This window comes from Mus caroli, unplaced genomic scaffold (assembly GCF_978045245.1).
Source record: "Mus caroli unplaced genomic scaffold, Mus_caroli_1 scaffold_20, whole genome shotgun sequence".
NCBI classification, from domain to species: domain Eukaryota; kingdom Metazoa; phylum Chordata; class Mammalia; order Rodentia; family Muridae; genus Mus; species Mus caroli.
This window is the reverse complement of record NW_028227275.1, coordinates 22,086,332-22,105,896: the sequence shown is the minus strand read 5'-3', so window position 1 is coordinate 22,105,896 and position 19,565 is coordinate 22,086,332. Positions and strand designations below refer to the sequence as shown.

At 36.9% G+C, this 19,565-nt stretch overlaps 1 protein-coding gene across 1 annotated transcript in view; it reads left to right on the top strand.

The window, feature by feature from the left end:
- Nucleotides 1-19,565, top strand: part of LOC110288681 (cytochrome P450 2C29) — a 51,982-nt gene that overhangs the window by 14,728 nt on the left and 17,689 nt on the right. The window contains exons 5-6 of the mRNA XM_085833770.1: nt 1,949-2,125; nt 15,703-15,844. Of these exons, the coding sequence (XP_085689896.1) occupies nt 1,949-2,125; nt 15,703-15,844 (319 nt within the window). The remainder of the gene's footprint in view (nt 1-1,948; nt 2,126-15,702; nt 15,845-19,565) is intronic.

Below are 19,565 nucleotides of genomic sequence, written 5' to 3'. Positions count from 1 at the left end.
ATTTTTCCTTCTTTGAAAAAACATGGTGCTTTATTGTCACAGATAAATTCAATGTGGACCAAAAAATGAGGTGACAAGACACCTTGGTTCTGGACAGTATATTATGGAAAGAAAATCTGGGAGTCCTCAGCCCTTTGCTATGCCAATAGAAAATCTGAAGGACAAAGGCTAGGTTGGCTTAATCCTTCAAGCTACCTAGTCATTGATTTCCCCATTGATGTACACAGAGCTGTTGGTATAAAGTACAGCACTAACATCTAGAAGTATGCCCAATCACTCACAGGACATTCTTCTTGCAACATTCTTGTCCTCTTTAAACCACTAAGCAATACTCATCATATTTCTGGGCAGGAGTAGTCTAGAAAGAATATTCTCTTAAAGGAGAAAGAATACTAGTGGTAATGAAATCTGCCTGAAAACCCTGAGTATTTTCAGTGGTTTGATACTTGAGCCAGAATTCTCGTCATGAGGTAACAAGTAGAAATGAGAATATGAGTAGTTTAATGCTGTGTGGACCACAAATATCCTTATATTATCCTAGGCTGAATAGCCATCTCCTGAACTCTGCATAATAACTGTGTGAGCATAGAGAAGTCTGTAAGAGGTATGATGTACATTTGTGTTTGAGGCTCTAAGGAGCTCCACCCACTTCTGAACATTCGCTCCATGATGAATCTGGTTTACAGGAGTTAAATATACCTTTTTGATTAAATCAAGTCATCCAACTCTTCTATTTTGCTGTCAACTGAAAACTGTTAATGTCAATAATTTACATCATATCATATTTCAAACTTGTAGGAAAGGAATGCTATATGCCTTTAATGAATTGTTATAAATATCCTTTATACTAAAAGGGATTCATTAATGTAGAAACTTATGATCTTTGGTCAATTGGTCAGGAATTTTTCACCCAATTCTTTCTACTATCACAGAGCATTACATTACTCTATGCATGAAATGAAACATTTCTTTACATTGAACACCATTTTTATTCATGTCTAAATCTATAAACTTAAGTTGGAAGTTCTATATATTTTAGATGTGTATATTTCTTCACATCTGTCCATTTAAAAAGGTTCTTTGGTGTATGTATAATGAATATTAATATATGTGTATATTGTAAATTAATACAGAAGCTGATTTTCTTCATCTTAGCTAGTTCCCCAATAATGACACAGAGAGACTAAGAAAATTTCATAATTTCCAAGTTAAAACAAGATGACTAGGCGTTATAATTCTATTCTAATTCTGTAATCTAATCTGGCTGCCTACCAGCAAAATACCCAAGCATTTGCATTTTTGGATTGGTCTGGCTCTCTGGACTTCAGATGTATTTTGCTCTTATGTCTTTCTGGATCTATTCCTCATGCTGAATTCTCTCTTCCCATCTCTCTTCCTTATTCCCTGCCTCGTAGAAGTCCTACCTTATTTTTTTCTATTGCCTAGTTATTGGCTTTTCAGCTTTTATGGAGAAATCAGTGAATAAACGGTGAACCTTATTTTCACAAACCTTATACAAGAGATTCTTTACATAAGCATTATAATGCTGTCTTAGATTGAAACCAGAGAGTGGGATAGGGAAATCAGAACTTGAATGATAGAAGGATACATTTTACACAGTACATAATACCTTATGTCTACAGTCAGGGAATGGAGAGATTCACCAGTGGTTAAGGGTGTGTTTTACCTTCCAAAGATTGGACCTTAGTCCAATCTTCAGCACCCATGTGAGGTGACTTAAACCACTAGCTTCAGAGGATCTGACACATCTAACCTTCAAAGGCACCCATACATATATCACACACATGTATGTGTATGTATAGACACACACATACACACAGACAAATAAACACAGAAAATAACACACAGAGACAGATACACAAATACACATGCACATAACTAAAATTAAAGCATCTTAACAAAATAAATTCTTGATCTGATTTTACAGGTCTGCAATAGTTTCCCTTCACTCATTGACTATTGTCCTGGAAGTCATCACAAAATAGTAAAAAATTTTAATTATCTAAACAGTTATTTTTTGGAGAAAATAAACGAACACAAGGAATCACTGGATGTTACAAACCCCCGTGACTTTATTGATTATTACCTGATTAAACAAAAACAGGTAAAATGTTAATATGATTATTTTATTGTTTAAGCATTTTGTGGTTTGTTGAACACTGAAATGTTTGTCAGAGATGATTTAAGTAAGTATCATTTGAAAAATAGTTTGGTATATGTTATGTGTTGGAATGCACCATACAGATACTGGAAACATAAAGGGAACTTTTTAACTAGAGCACACTGACTTAATTGTAGTTGAGGGGAAAACAATCCAAAGGACAGGTAAGCTGGGAAAAATTCTAATTAAGTAAAATATAACCAACTATCATGGAGTGTGAATATTGGCAGCATTAATGCACATATTGTGTGGCTAGATTTCCTGAGTGTCTAGTGGATTAAATTTGTTCTAGCCATAGTGTTTATTTAAAAATGATAGATATAGAAGTTAATTTCTGAAGGACTGAATTGTGTTTGGAGAGGTATGTGGTAGAAAAAGAGTGTATCAAAGAGCAAGGCTTTCCATATAACCTCAAGTTAATTTTCATCAGAAGTGATTAAGGATTGGTAACCATTGGTTTTCCTGGCAGCATGGACCATGTTGGCACTGTGTAGCTTATTCAAAAGACAATTTCCTATTTAATTTTCTTGGGGCTCCGTAAACATCAGTTGACTATAATGTTTTTGGTTGGTTGTGCACATCGATTTTGCTCCACCGATCTTGATGATCCTTTGCTAGAGGTTCACAACCATGAGCTCTTTACAAGTATAGCAATACTTAAAATTCAGATGTCTGAATTCTTTGATTTTGCTGTAATTTTGACTGACTATTTTGTCTCATCTGTGTCATCTAAATTTGTATTTTTTTAAGATTATTGTTCAGAAAATCAGCCCAGTATGTTTACGTGGTACTTCAGGGCAGTAACTGTTTTATTTATTTTATGGTGGTATTTTATGCGCCTACAAAACACTGCCACTTCCAATTTCTTCTAGTTGGAAAGCATCTTATCAGTATGAAAAAAACATACCACACACACTAATGATCCCTGTTGTCCTGTAGCTTTTATTCTTTATTTATTTTTCTTTATTTTGTGACTTTGCTTGTAGATTCTTTCCTAACTGTCTCTTGGCAATATCTTCTCTGGCTCAGCTCAGCTTCTCCTGACTCAACTGTCATCAGCAATCTTCTCTTCTACTCTCTGACCATACTCTTCTGTCTCTTAGACCCTTCTCCTGTCTATTCCCCAATCTTACTAGCCAACTCTCCTGACAATACAGAATATATTAATGTTTAAAAGCATAGCATAGCCATAGCAATTTCTTTTTTTTTAATATTTTTATTACATATTTTCCTCAATTACATTTCCAATGCTATCCCAAAAGTCCCCCATAGCGCCCCCCACTTCCCTACCCACCCATTCCCATTCTTTTGGCCCTGGCATTCCCCTATATTGGGGCATATAAAATTTGCAAGTCCAATGGGCCTCTCTTTCCATTGATGGCCGACTAGGCCATCTTTCGATACATATGCAGCTAGAGACAAGAGCTCCGGGGTTCTGGTTAGTACATCATGTTGTTCCAACAATAGGGTTGCAGATCCCTTTAGCTCCTTGGGTACTTTCTCTAGCTTCTCCATTGGGAGCCCTGTGATACATCCAATAGCTGACTGTGAACATCCACTCCTGTGTTTGCTAGGCCCCGGCATCGTCTCACAAGAGACAGCTATATTTGGGTCCTTTCAGCAAAATCTTGCTAGTGTATGCAATGGTGTCAGCGTTTAGAAGCTGATTATGGGATGGATCCCTGGATACGGCAGTCTCTAAATGGTCCATCCTTTCATCACAGCTACAAACTTTGTCTCTGTAACTCCTTCCCTGGGTGTTTTGTTCCCAATTCTAAGAAGGTGCACAGTGTCCACACTTTGGTCTTCATTCTTCTTGAGTTTCATGCGTTTAGCAAATTGTATCTTATATCTTGGGTATCCTAAGTTTTGGGCTAATATCCACTTATCAGTGAATACATATTGTGTGAGTTCTTTTGTGATTGTGTTACTTCACTCAAGATGATGCCCTCCAGGTCCATCCATTTGGCTAGGAATTTCATAAATTCATTCTTTTTAATAGCTGAGTAGTACTCCATTGTGTAAATGTACCATAATTTCTGTATCCATTCCTCTGTTGAGGGACATCTGGGTTCTTTCCAGCTTCTGGCTATTATAAATAGGGCTGCTATGAACATAGTGGAGCATGTGTCCTTTTTACCGGTTGGGACATCTTCTGGATATATGCCCAGGAGAGGTATTGCTGGATCCTCCGGTAGTACTATGTCCAATTTTCTGAGGAACCGCCAGACTGATTTCCAGAGTGGTTGTACAAGCTTGCAATCCCACCAACAATGTAGGAGTGTTCCTCTTTCTCCACATCCTCGCCAGCATCTGCTGTCACCTGAATTTTTTATCTTAGCCATTCTGACTGGTGTGAGGTGGAATCTCAGGGTTGTTTTGATTTGCATTTCCCTGATGATTAAGGATGTTGAACATTTTTTCAGGTGTTTCTCTGCCATTCGGTATTCCTCAGGTGAGAATTCTTTGTTCAGTTCTGAGCCCCATTTTTTAATGGGGTTATTTGACTTTCTGGAGTCCACCTTCCTGAGTTCTTTATATATATTGGATATTAGTCCCTTATCTGATTTAGGATAGGTGAAGATCCTTTCCCAATCTGTTGGTGGTTTTTTTGTCTTATTGATGGTGTCTTTAGCCTTGCAGAAGCTTTGTAGTTTCATGAGGTCCCACTTGTCAATTCTCGATCTTACAGCACAAGCCATTACTGTTCTATTCAGGAATTTTTCCCCTGTGCCCATATCTTCAAGGCTTTTCCCCACTTTTTCCTCTATAAGTTTCAGTGTCTCTGGTTTTATGTGAAGTTCCTTGATCCACTTAGACTTGACATTAGTACAAGGAGATAGGAATGGATCAATTCGCATTCTTCTACATGTTAACAACCAGTTGTGCCAGCACCATTTGTTGAAAATGCTGTCTTTCTTCCACTGGATGTTTTTAGCTCCCTTGTCGAAGATCAAGTGACCATAGGTGTGTGGGTTCAGTTCTGGGTCTTCAATTCTATTCCATTGGTCTATTTGTCTGTCACTATACCAGTACCATGCAGTTTTTATCACAATTGCTCTGTAGTAGAGCTTTAGGTCCGGCATGGTGATTCCACCAGAGGTTCTTTTATCCTTGAGAAGAGTTTTTGCTATCCTAGGTTTTTTGTTATTCCAGATGAATTTGCAGATTGCACTTTCTAATTCGTTGAAGAATTGATTTGGAATTTTGATGGGGATTGCATTGAATCTGTAGATTGCTTTTGGCAAGATAGCCATTTTTACAATGTTGATCCTGCCAATCCATGAGCATGGGAGATCTTTCCATCTTCTGAGATCTTCTATAATTTCTTTCTTCAGAGACTTGAAGTTTTTATCATACAGATCTTTCACTTCCTTAGTTAGAGTCACGCCAAGATATTTTATATTATTTGTGACTATTGAGAAGGGTGTTGTTTCCCTAATTTCCTTCTCAGCCTGTTTATTCTTTGTGTAGAGAAAGGCCATTGATTTGTTTGAGTTAATTTTATATCCAGCTACTTCACCGAAGCTGTTTATCAGGCTTAGGAGTTCTCTGGTGGAATTTTTAGGGTCACTTATATATACTATCATATCATCTGCAAAAAGTGATATTTTGACTTCATCTTTTCCAATTTGTATCCCTTTGATCTCCTTTTGTTGTCGAATTGCTCTGGCTAGGACTTCAAGTACAATGTTGAATAGGTATGGAGAAAGTGGACAGCCTTGTCTAGTCCCTGATTTTAGAGGGATTGTTTCAAGCTTCTCACCATTTACTTTGATGTTGGCTACTTGTTTGCTGTAGATTGCTTTTATCATGTTTAGGTATGGGCCTTGAATTCCTGATCTTTCCAAGACTTTTATCATGAATGGGTGTTGGATCCTGTCAAATGCTTTTTCCGCATCTAACGAGATGACCATGTGGTTTTTGTCTTTGAGTTTGTTTATATACTGGATTACGTTGATGGATTTCCCTGTATTGAACCATCCCTGCATCCCTGGGATGAAACCTACTTGGTCAGGATGGATGATTGTTTTGATGTGTTCTTGGATTCGGTTAGCAAGAACTTTATTGAGGATTTTTGCATCAATATTCATAAGGGATATTGGTCTGAAGTTTTCTATCTTTGTTGGGTCTTTTTGTGGTTTAGGTATCAGAGTAATTGTGGCTTCATAGAATGAGTTGGGTAGAGTACCTTCTGTTTCTATTTTGTGGAATAGTTTGTGAAGAACTGGGATTAGATCTTCTTTGAAGGTCTGATAGAACTCTGCAGTAAACCCATCTGGTCCTGGGCTTTTTTTAGTTGGGAGGTTATTAATGACTGCTTCTATTTCTTTGGGGGATATAGGGCTGTTTAGATCATTAACCTGATCTTGATTCAACTTTGGTACCTGGTATCTGTCTAGGAACTTCTCCATTTCATCCAGGTTCTCCAGTTTTGTTGAGTATAGCCTTTGGTAGAAGGATCTGATGGTGTTTTGGATGTCTTCAGGAACTGTTGTTATGTCTCCTTTTTCATTTCTGATTTTGTTAATTAGGATGCTTTCCCTGTGCCCTCTAGTGAGTCTGGCTAAGGGTTTATCTATCTTGTTGATTTTCTCAAAGAACCAGCTCCTTGATTGGTTGATTCTTTGAATAGTTTTTCTTGTTTCCACTTGGTTGATTTCACCCCTGAGTTTGATTATTTCCTGCCGTCTACTCCTCTTGGGTGAATTTGCTTCCTTTTGTTCTAGTGCTTTTAGGTGTGTTGTCAAGCTGCTAATGTGTGCTCTCTCTAGTTTCCTTTTGGAGGCACTCAGAGCTATGAGTTTTCCTCTTAGAAATGCTTTCATTGCGTCCCATAAGTTTGGGTATGTTGTGGCTTCATTTTCATTGAACTCTAAAAAGTCCTTAATTTCTTTCTTTATTTCTTCCTTGACCAAGGTATCATTGAGAAGAGTGATGTTCAGTTTCCACGTGAAGGTTGGCTTTCTATTATTTATTTTGTTATTGAAGATCAGCTTTAGTCCATGGTGATCTGATAGGATGCATGGGACAATTTCAATATTTTTGTATCTGTTGAGGCCTGTTTTGTGACCAATTATGTGGTCAATTTTGGAGAAGGTGCCATGAGGTGCTGAGAAGAAGGTATATCCTTTTGTTTTAGGATAGAATGTTCTGTAGATATCTGCCAGATCCATTTGATTCATAACTTCTGTTAGTTTCACTGTGTCCCTGTTTAGTTTCTGTTTCCATGATCTGTCCATTGGTGAAAGTGGTGTGTTGAAGTCTCCCACTATTATTGTATGAGGTGCAATGTGTGGTTTGAGATTTACTAAAGTTTCTTTAATGAATGTGGCTGCCTTTGTATTTGGAGCATAGATATTCAGGATTGATAGTTCCTCTTGGAGGATTTTACCTTTGATGAGTATGAAGTGTCCCTCCCTGTCTTTTTTAATGACTTTGGGTTGGAAGTCAATCTTATCAGATATTAGAATGGCTACTCCAGCTTGTTTCTTCATGCCATTTGCTTGGAAAATTGTTTTCCAGCCTTTCATTCTGAGGTAGTGTCTATCCTTTTCTCTGAGATGAGTTTCCTGTAAGCAGCAAAATGTTGGGTCTTGTTTGTGTAGCCAGTTTGTTAGTCTATGTCTTTTTATCGGGGAGTTGAGTCCATTGATATTAAGAGATATTAAGGAAAAGTAATTGTTGTTTCCTGTTATTTTTGTTGTTAAAGTTGGCATTTTGTTCTTGTGGCTGTCTTCTTTTAGGTTTGTTGAGTGATTACCTTCTTGTTGTTTCTAGGGCGTGGTTCCTGTCCTTGTATTGGTTTTTTTCTGTTATTATCCTTTGAAGGGCTGGATTCGTGGAGAGATAATGTGTGAATTTGGTTTTGTCGTGGAATACTTTGGTTTCTCCATCTATGTTAATTGAGAGTTTGTCTGGGTATAGTAGCCTGGGCTGGAATTTGTGTTCTTTTAGTGTCTGTATAACATCCGTCCAGGATCTTCTGGCTTTCATAGTCTCTGGTGAAAAATCTGGTGTAATTCTGATAGGCTTGCCTTTATATGTTACTTGGCCTTTTTCTCTTACTGCTTTTAGTATTCTATCTTTATTTAGAGCATCTGTTGTTCTGATTATTATGTGTCGGGAGGTATTTCTTTTCTGGTCCAGTCTATTTGGAGTTCTGTAGGCTTCTTGTATGTTCATGGGCATCTCTTTCTTTAGATTTGGGAAGTTTTCTTCTATAATTTTGTTGAAGATGTTTGCTGGTCCTTTGAGTTGAAAATCTTCATTCTCATCCACTCCTATTATCCGTAGGTTTGGTCTTCTTATTGTGTCCTGTATTTCTTGGATGTTTTGAGTTAGGATCTTTTTGCATTTTCCATTTTCCTTGATTGTTGTGCCGATGTTCTCTATGGAATCTTCTGCACCTGAGATTCTCTCTTCCATCTCTTGTATTCTGTTGCTGATGCTCGTATCTATGGTTCCAGATTTCTTTCCTAGGGTTTCTATGTCCAGTGTTGCCTCATTTTGGGTTTTCTTTATTGTGTTTACTTCCCTTTTTAGGTCTAGTATGGTTTTGTTCATTTCCATCATCTGTTTGGATATGTTTTCCTGTTTTTCTTTAAGGACTTCTACCTGTTTGATTGTGTTATCCTGTTTTTCTTTAAGGACTTCTACCTGTTTGATTGTGTCATCCTGTTTTTCTTTAAGGACTTGTAACTCTTTAGCCATGTTCTCCTGTAATTCTTTAAGTGAGTTATTAAAGTCCTTCTTGATGTCCTCTACCATCATCATGAGATATGCTTTTAGATCCGTGTCTAGCTTTTCCGGTGTGTTGGGGTGCCCTGGACTGGGCGAAGTGGGGGTGCTGGGTTCTGATGATGGTGAGTGGTCTTGGTTTCTGTTAGTAAGATTATTACGTTTACCTTTCGCCATCTGGTAATCTCTGGGGTTAGTTGTTATCGTTGTCACTGTTTAAAGATTGGAGCAGAAGCTGTGTTCCACTCACCAGCAGTCTCAAAATCCTGCGGCGGGGGTCGTGGGAAGCTGGCGGTATCCCGGTGCTGGTCCAGCCGGAAGAGGCCTGTGGTCCTACTCAGGCCGGTTTTCTGCTTCCCTAACTAATGCAGTCTCTGGTCCCGCGTGCAATTGGATTGGAGCAGAAGCTGTGTTCCACTCACCAGAAGTCTTAAGATCCTGTGGCGGGTGTTGTGGGTAGCTGGCGAGTGTCAGCTGACCCTGCGCCCTAGCTACCCCGGTGCTTTTCTGGCCAGAAGAGGCTTGTGGCCCTACGTAGGCCGGATTTCTGCCTCCCCAACCAAAGCAGTCTCAGGTCCCGCGTGATTGGACTGGAGCAGAAGCTGTGTTCCACTCACCAGCAGTCTCAAAATCCTGTGGCGGGCGTCGTGGGTAGCTGGCGGGTGTCAGGCGACCCTGTGCTCAAGCTTCCCCTGTGCTGATCCGGCCGGATGAGCCATAGCAATTTCAAGGAGTTTCCTTTTACCTAAATATTTATGAATTCATTCAGAACATTGCCAATTTAAGAGATCCTTATGTGAGGACTGTGTTCCCCAACTTGATCATGCAAAGTGCAGTATTCAGCATATTCTGTCTTGAAGTTCTGTTTATAGGCCTATTGTTGCTCTTCATTTTGGATAGTTCTGCATTGCAGGAGATCAAAATCCTGCTCACAAACCTGTCAGTGATTAATTAGCTGGTAACTATTTCTTATCCTGGCTTTTCTGGCTTGCCAGGAAGGCAGTGGATTATCAGGGTCTCTTCTTCCTCTTTTTGGGAAAGTTGTCAAGGTTTTCAGAAAAGAATGGTTTCATGTTACTGGAGATTATGTGGGGGCATTGTCAGTCTTAATTTGTGTTGCTCTCTCCATAATAGCATTACTTTCAGTAAAGGTGAAACTACAAAAGAAGCCATTTCAAAGCTCAAATAGTTGCCCATGAAAAACATGAGTTTGTAACATGGTATGATGTATAAACTTTAGTTTTCCAATTCTGCAAAATGAAACATATCCATCTGCCAGATTTCATTTCTTTTGGTGCCCTTAAGGTTTCTTCTAGCAGGTAATGGAGTTTGGTTATACAAAGTACAAGAAAGACATTTTGTTGTAATTTCCTTGGTGTTGCCAGGTGATAGAAAAGTTTTTATTTAAACCTTTACTGTTAACATGACATTGAATACAAAATTTTGAGGCTTCCAACACATTTCCTACTCAGACTGATCAATGTTTTCATTTCCTGTGACAAAGGACTTGGCAAGCTTGTATGAGACAGAATATGGATGATACATGATGTATAATTTCTATTTATGATTGCTTATTGCAGTTGCATAAATACAAGGATAATTCTGAATTATCTAGAATTAATTCAATAGTTTCTATATGCAAAATAACTCTTTCTACATATTGAGAGTCAGTAATTATATTCAGAGTCTCAGGAAAATCTAATACCATGAGAACTGCATAACACTCTGATTTTTGAAGTGAAGCATATGGGTTTTGTTTTACTTTGCTTATTTTTTTGACTTATAACCAGGTATTCCCAACCTGTATATATTGTAGGTATTTAAAGAATTTGTGTTCCCTTTACAATACATGGGAAAATTCAGTTAGTGCTTTTTATAAACTAAAGACACCTTTAAGATATTGTTGTTAATTTCTTCCAAATAGTTGCTACAAACTCTTTGACAATTTTTATTGATTACCCATAATGAAGTAATCTCAGCATTAATATAAAGCAGTACAATTTTTGCTAGATCTACTCCTGACAATTAGCATAGTTTTATTCTTCCTTTTATAATTAAATCAGAAACCTTTTCTAATATGTCTTTTAACTTTTTTACTTTGCATACTAAGAAGATTTGTTCTAAAATACTGTCTTCCCTTTGAATGATGAGCCCAGTAGGAGAATGAATTGAAGGCAAAATAAGCAAAATACCATTCAGTTTTGGATCTATGCAATCCTCATATACATCTTGCACTCTCTTTTCTAGTAAAGTTAAACCTTTCTCTCTTTCCTTTGTTAGCTGTCTGGGTCTGTCTATGTCTGAATATCCTTGTAACATTTGAAACAAATTTCTTAACTCTTGAGTAGTTAACCCAATAATGTGCTATAACCAATTAATATCTCTCATTAATTATTCAAAATCATTAAGAGTTCATAACTGGTAAGTTCTGATCTGTATCTTCTGCCTGGAATTTTATTGTTGACTTATTTTATGATATAAATAGTGGGCAAACTCTCCTCTATATTTTTTTCAGAAGTAATCTACAAATCCTAATAAGGTATTTTTTGTTGTTGCTGTTTTTGGAGACAGGGTTTGTCTGTGTATCCCTGGCTGTCCTGGAACTCACTCTGTAGACCAGGTTGGTCTTAAACTCAGAAATATGCCTGTCTCTGCCTCCCAAATGATGGGATTAAAAGGTTGTGCCACCACTGTCTGGATTTATTATTATTATTATTATTATTATTATTATTATTATTATTATTAATTATTTTCTGGGAAGTATCTGCATCAAAATCAGCAAACAAAATGCCATCATTGTAATGGTAAAAAATGGATTGATCAAACTGCCAATGAACTATTTCTAGTGCCTGTTGCACAAAATATTGACATAGATTTGGACTATTTAACATTCCTTGTGGAAGAACTTTACACTGATATCTTTTTACAAGTCAAGCATTATTTATAAGTAGGCACGAAGAAGGCAATTGTCCCCCTTATTCTGATCTTGCAAGGGGATAGTAAAAAAGCAGTCTTTTAAATCAGTTACTAACATAGGCCTTGCCTAGATCATAAAGAAGGTAAAGGCTCTCCAGACTGTAATGGACCTATTGGTTTAAATCTGTTAACATTCTCTATTTCCAAAATTCCTTTATTTTTAACAAATGTGAGGGAATTAGATGGGTTAGTAGACTCTCCTATATGTTGTGCCTCTAGCTGTTCTTGTACAAGATGCTCAAGTGCATGTAATTTTTTTAAGTTAATGGCCACTGCTTTACCCATACAAACTTATTACTCAACCATTTTATGGGTAGGGACTTTGGTATAATTTTAGCAGTGACCTTTCCCTTATATAATTGAAAACTCAGTCCATGCTTTGTTCTGTTTTTGGACAAACTGCAAAGTCAATGGTTGTTCTGGATGATAACTTTCTATACTTTCCTGAGTAGTATTTCACCCTTTATTTTAGGGACTCTACTTGTTGTTAAGGGAATAGTAATATGAGTTCCCAACTACTGTACTAAATTTCATCCCCATAAATTTATGGCTGTGTCAGGCACATAAGGCCTTAACTTTTCTATTTGACTTTCTGATTCCACACAAGTAAGACATCACAAGTGTGTTTTCTGTGAGATGACTTTCCAATGCCTAGAACATTTTTGAAGTGGCCATTCTGAAATCCAAGGTTTGTGTGAAATAATAGTTACATTAGCTTCTGTATCCACCACATCTTCTATTTCAGTATCATAGCAAATTTAATTTTGGATTCTGATGATTAACAACTATTTGCAAAGACATATGTTTTCCTGAAATTCAAAATTCTTCTGATCTTTCAACTGGAACAGCTTTATCTCTGATATAGGGAAACAGTAACAGTTGAGCAATTCCATCACCGGTATTAAGTTCATATCTTTAAAAAAAACTTAGGCCATTTTTTAATTTCTCCCTTGAAATCTTCATCTATATTTCATAGATGCACAATACATCCTTGGGAAGTCAAATTATACTTTCCAAAGACCATCCCTACTGTTTGTGAGCAAAGGACCATAAACTCCGGTAGATATTTTCTTCCAAACTGAATCCAGGAACCATTATTCAAAACCATCATTCATTATGATCAAGTAGGCTTCATCCCAGGGATTTAAGGTTGGTTCAATATATGAAAATCCATTAATGTAATCCACTATGTGAATACACTTAAAGAAAAAAAAATCACATGATTATCTCCTTGGAATCAGAAAAATCATTTGACAAAATACAACACCCCTTCATGTTAAAAGTATTGGAGAGATCAGGAGTTCAAGGCCCTTACCTAAACACAATAAAATCAATTTACTGCAATCGAGAGATACTTGAAGCAATACCACTAAAATTGGGGACACGACAAGGATGTGCACTCTCTTCACATCTACATATCTATTCGTTCATATTGTATTCAAGTATTCAAAGTGCTAGTATAGTATTCAAAGTGCTAGTTAGACCAATAGGACAACAAAAAGAGATCAAGGGGATAAAAATTCGCAAAGAAGAAATAAGAGTATCACTATTTGCAGATGATATGATAGTAGACATAAGCCACCCCAAAAATTCTACCAGAGAACTTCTCCAGCTGATAAACAACTTAAGCAAAATAGCTGGATATAAAATTAACTCAAATAAATCAGTATCTTTCCTTTATACAAATGACTTGAGTGCCTTTTGCTCTCTCTCTATCTGTAGGAAATATCTTTTCTCTGGTATAGTCGCTGGGAATGAACTTTTTGTTGGTCCTTTTCTTGATGTTTTTATTTTTCTTCCCCATCTTCTCTATTTCCACATTTACTTTTTTCCCACTTACTAAGATAGTCTTTTTTCTAATTCCACCAACATTTTTCCAGTTGATTAGCCAGTTTTTTATAAAATAAAAAGCCCCAAAATGAGGCCAAGGAGAGAATAAAACCTGCTGCTAAAAACCATGTGAGGCTTGTCCTGATAATTGCATCAGCCAAGACCCTGTTTCATTTCAGATTGTTATTTTTGCTGAATAATTTTATAACTAGATTCATTTTCCCCTAAAATTGTGCTGAGATCACTTATTAGCTTTGATTGAGTCTTTTCCTGTCTGGATTGTTTGTGCTTTTCTACATATTTAATCAAGTTTTCTTCATAAATTCCAATGTATTTTATCCTTTCCTATTTCATTTTATTTCATTTTTTATTTAATTGTTCAGATTAAAACTTCTATGAGTATGGAAACTCATTAAAGCATATGTTCTTAGATTTTATTCCCATAGTAAATTTAGAATAAACCTTTGGTCTTTTGCAACAGAATATACTTAGGATTTGCACTTTTCCCAGATGGTCTTCATCATGGCAGATACATTGTCTTCTATCTACCTGTTCCAAGTACTTATGCCATGCAAGTTTGTATAAACAATTCTCAATTGCTTTTTTTTGTCAAATAGAATGATCATGTGATCTTGTTTTATTTGTTCTAAGAATGTGTTGTATCATGGTGATTGACTTTTGTTTTAAGTAAGCATTGAATTTGGGGATAATTCCATTTTGTCCATAGTTTGTAACTCTTAAAGTATTTTGCATCTTGCCACTTACATATACTTTTGTTATTCTTCAATAAAAGTTGTCACATAGTTTTAGATTTTTATACTTGGAAGTATAATTTCAGCACAATTATGCATGAAATATTTCACCAGGAAAGCACAATTGATATTACAATGAGATTTAATACTACCATAGTAATTCTGGCAGTTTTTCAAAGAAAAAAAAAACTACTGGTCATAATGGAATGGGATAGATACTGATAAAATGTTGATGAAAATATCAATTATTATAGTTATTGTGGAGAACAATCTCAGAGGTCCTCTAGAATCTTTCTATATGTCTATCAATAGGACACTTTAATTCTGAGCTTCTATCCAAAGAGTATCAACATATAGAAAGCACACCTGCAGATTCATGTTTTTTTTTTTCTTATGGTGGCTCTCACAGTAGTTGAGATAATCAACATAGAACGAATCAAAGAATAGATAGATAAGAAATGTGGTGTGTACACACAATGATATGTTACTTTCTAAAAATAAGAGGAAATCTAGGTATTAATGCACTAAGAAAGCATGGATTTATTTAACTTTAAGGCAAAGAATGTTATTATACACACGCCTTACTTTAGCAGAGAGACCCAGAGAGTTGAGTCGCACACCTTAGACTGTTCTTCACTATATTAAGAAAACAAGTAATTTTTATGGATGAATCCGTATATCCAAGATCAAACCTAGCACACATTCTCTTTCATATGAATTTAATAGGAGAAAATAGATAATGAATAAAATATTTTCCAGGCATAATACTACAAAAGTATACATACTTATATGCAAATAATCACATCAATGGAAGTCAGGCCAGTAAGAATTTAGGGTGAAATTTAAAATTATAAAAATATGTGCCATAGTTTCTGAAATGATACTTTAATTTCTGCTCTACTCTATATTCCAGGATCTTTGTTAGCAATACCATAAAACTTTAAAAAGTTGTATAAGGTTTATTACAAAGTAATCTTGTGAATTGATAATTAAATCATGTGAAAAATAGACCCAAAGTCTATACAACTCAGTGAATTTCTATACAGTTAGAGTAGCCATTTGAAATGGAAGCTATGTAGTTTCTCCTTAAATTTTACAATTTCAATATCAAATATTCAACTGTATAAATTGTACAAATGTACAAATGCACAACTGTAGATTCACTGTAATAAGATATGCTAGTAAATAATTTATCAGATTGTTGTATAAAATTATTTATAGGTAAACCACATTGAACAATCAGAGTTTTCACTTGAAAATCTGGCAAGCACTATCAATGACCTCTTTGGTGCAGGAACAGAGACAACAAGCACAACACTGAGATATGCTCTCCTACTCCTGCTGAAGTACCCAGATGTCACAGGTGAGGGCACAGTTGGTGGATCACAATGGTTCTGTAAGTTGCTGGAAAGGTGATACCAGTTTGGTGCATGCTGTTATTCTTTTTTTTTTAATTTATTTTTTTATTAGGTATTTTCTTCGTTTACATTTTCAATGATATCCCAAAAGTCCCCCATACCCACCCCCCCAATCCCCTACCCACCCACTCCCCCTTTTTGGCCCTGGGGTTCCCCTGTATTGGGGCATATAAAGTTTGCAAGTCCAATGGGCCTCTCTTTGCAGTGATGGCCGACTAGGCCATCTTTTGATACATATGCAGCTAGAGACAAGAGCTCCGGGGTACTGGTTAGTTCATATTGTTGTTCCACCTATAGGGTTGCAGTTCCCTTTAGCTCCTTGGGTAATTTCTCTAGCTCCTCCATTGGGGGCCGTGTGATCCATCCAATAGCTGACTGTGAGCATCCACTTCTGTGTTTGCTAGGCCCCGGCATAGTCTCACAAAAGACAGCTATATCTGGGTCCTTTCAGCAAGATCTTGCTAGTGTATGCAATGGTGTCAGCGTTTGGAAGCTGATTATGGGATGGATCCCTGCATATGGCAATCACTAGATGGTCCATCCTTTCGTCCCAGCTCCAAATTTTGTCTCTGTAACTCCTTCCATGGGTGTTTTGTTCCCATTTCTAAGAAGGGGCAAAGTGTCCACACTTTGGTCTTCGTTCTTCTTGAATTTCATGCGTTTTGCAAATTGTATCTTATATCTTGGGTATCCTAAGTTTCTGGGCTAATATCCACTTATCAGTGAATACATATTGTGCGAGTTCCTTTGTGATTGGGTTACCTCACTCAGGATGATGTCCTCCAGGTCCATCCATTTGGCTAGGAATTTCATAAATTCATTTTTTTAAATAGCTGAGTAGTACTCCATTGTGTAAATGTATCACATTTTCTGTATCCATTCCTCTGTTGAGGGGCATCTGGGTTCTTTCCAGCTTCTGGCTATTATAAATAAGGCTGCTATGAACATAGTGGAGCATGTGTCCTTCTTACCGGTTGGGACATCTTCTGGATATATGCCCAGGAGAGGTATTGCTGGATCCTCCGGTAGTACTATGTCCAATTTTCTGAGGAACTGCCAGACTGATTTCCAGAGTGGTTGTACAAGCTTGCAATCCCACCAACAATGTAGGAGTGTTCCTCTTTCTCCACATCCTCGCCAGCATCTGCTGTCACCTGAATTTTTGATCTTAGCCATTCTGACTGGAGTGAAGTGGAATCTCAGGGTTGTTTTGATTTGCATTTAAAACAGTCTCATACCTTCACCCTCTCTGCTACTGACTGTAATGGACAGTGTGATTGAGATAAATGGACTCTGGCTGTAGTAAAAGCAATCAAATGCTGGTCAGTGCCTGGGTTTCCTATGAGGAATACTTTGGCAAGTATGGCCAGCATATATTGCCCTGTGGATACATACCCTTTCATTCTTAAAAGTTTCTTAAAAATCTGTAGATCAGCTAAAATATTATGGTCTCCAGTCCTTATTTTGATGAATCTAACTTTAGGGTGGAGAAAAGGAAACTTACCTCACTGAAGCATAAGTAGAAATCCTAGAATTTACTATGATTGAGAAAATGTACACACTGAGACATATTCAAAATATTTAGATTATCTAGCCATGTTTCCATTCATGTAGACAAGTAATTGCATCACAGTATAAGTCCATTTCCTTAACCTTCTGTTGGATAATGATTTTTTTTCAACTCTACCCATAATATTTTCTTTTACAGGGTACTTTAAAAGAGATCCAGAATCTCAGCATAAATGAAACCTGCATTCACTTCTGTGCCCAGTATCTCCTACACAAAATAGCACAAATATGATCAAAATTAATATTTTTAATATATGAGGAGATAACTGTAAGGCTTCTTAAATTTATTAAAACAAGGTATAATGTTCAAGAAAAAAGAACAGAGAAGATTATACTGTAACTTAAATATTAGATGAACACACATGCATCAATAAAAACAAGTTATGGATCTATATTTATGGACCAGAAAAGACTACTGTTCAACAGTAATAAAAGTTTAAGTAGAGAACAGAGTTATATATAGCATGCTTATCTTGCTGATGTTTCCTTCCTACTCCCATTCATCAGAGGACTTACTTTCCAGATAAACTGAATTTTTAAACAAGGGTGTGGTGTTGAGTAAGAATCCTTTTACCTGGGACATCAATGGTTAACAGGAAAGGAACAATGAATAGATATGAAAGGGGAGACTGTCAACATTTGATTCCTGTATTCTCCTTCTCTGTGCCCCTTCTCTGCTTTGTTCCATGAATGTAAGCATTAGGGTCAATCCTCCAGACACACAGATTTAATAGTGCACCATATTTTACTACCTTAATAAAAATACTTTCCAAATATTCATCAGAATGGAGAAAACATCCACCAAAGACATAGACTCATAGGTTCATGAATCTTCTCCTTATGTAAACTCATGAAATGAAGTGTAAAACCCTTCAGGGAGATCACTGAGTCACATGTAAACTATTCTCATTGAGACTATACCAGAATTCTCAAGAGCAACCGATTTCTGATAAGTTTATAAATTACATGATTGCTTCCCCCCATTGCCAGTTCTTCATGAATCTGTGAGATGTTTTAACCCTATTATCTAAAGCAACATCACAACAAGTTATGGAATCAGGGAGTCTGAATAACTCATGAGAGAGGACGAGGTTATCAGAAAGGTTCCTGGGTCCCAGGTCTTAGAAGCCCCAAATTCAATATTTAAATTATTGGTGCTGCAGGTATGAATGAAAAAGAAAGAATGAGAGACAAACATTCTGTCGCCTAAAGCTCCCATTACTTGAGTGTAATTCCTAGCATCTTAAAACATCTTCCTCAATATTAAGTATAATTCTAACTCAAGAAGTGTAAAATTACAAACAAATAAAAGTGTATCCATTTATCAAAATGTGCTAATGGAAGGTAATTATAATTTCTTTTCATGACAATAATATTTATTGCCATGAATAATGTTTTTTTTCTTTTTTTTATTACATCTTTTCCTCAATTACATTTCCAATGCTATCCCAAAAGTCCCCCATACCCTCCCCCCTACTTCCCTACCCACCCATGCCCATTTTTTTGGCCCTGGCATTCCCCTGAACTGGGGCATATAAAGTTTGCATGTCCAATGGGCCTCTCTTTCCAGTGATGGCCAACTAGGCCATCTTTTGATACATATGCAGCTAAAGTCAAGAGCTCTGGGGTACTGGTTAGTTCAAAATGTTGTTCCACCCATAGGGTTGCAGATCCCTTCAACTCCTTCGGTACTTTCTCCAGCTCCTCCATTGGGGGCCCTGTGATCCATTCACTAGCTGACTGTGAACATCCACTTCTGTGTTTGCCAGGCCCTGGCATTGTCTCACAAGAGACAGCTATATCTGGGTCCTTTCACCAAATTTTGCTAGTGAATGCAATGGTGTCAGCATTTGGAAGCTGATTATGGGATGGATCCCTGGATATGGCAGTCTCCAGATGGTCCATCCTTTCATCACAGCTCCAAACTTTGCCTCTGTAACTCCTTCCATGGGTGTTATGTTCCCAATTCTAAGGAGGGGCATAGTGTCCATACTTCAGTCTTCATTCTTCTTGAGTTTCATGTGTTTAGCAAACTGTGTCTTATATCTTGGGTATCCTAAGTTTTGGGCTAATATCCACTTATCAGTGAGTACATAT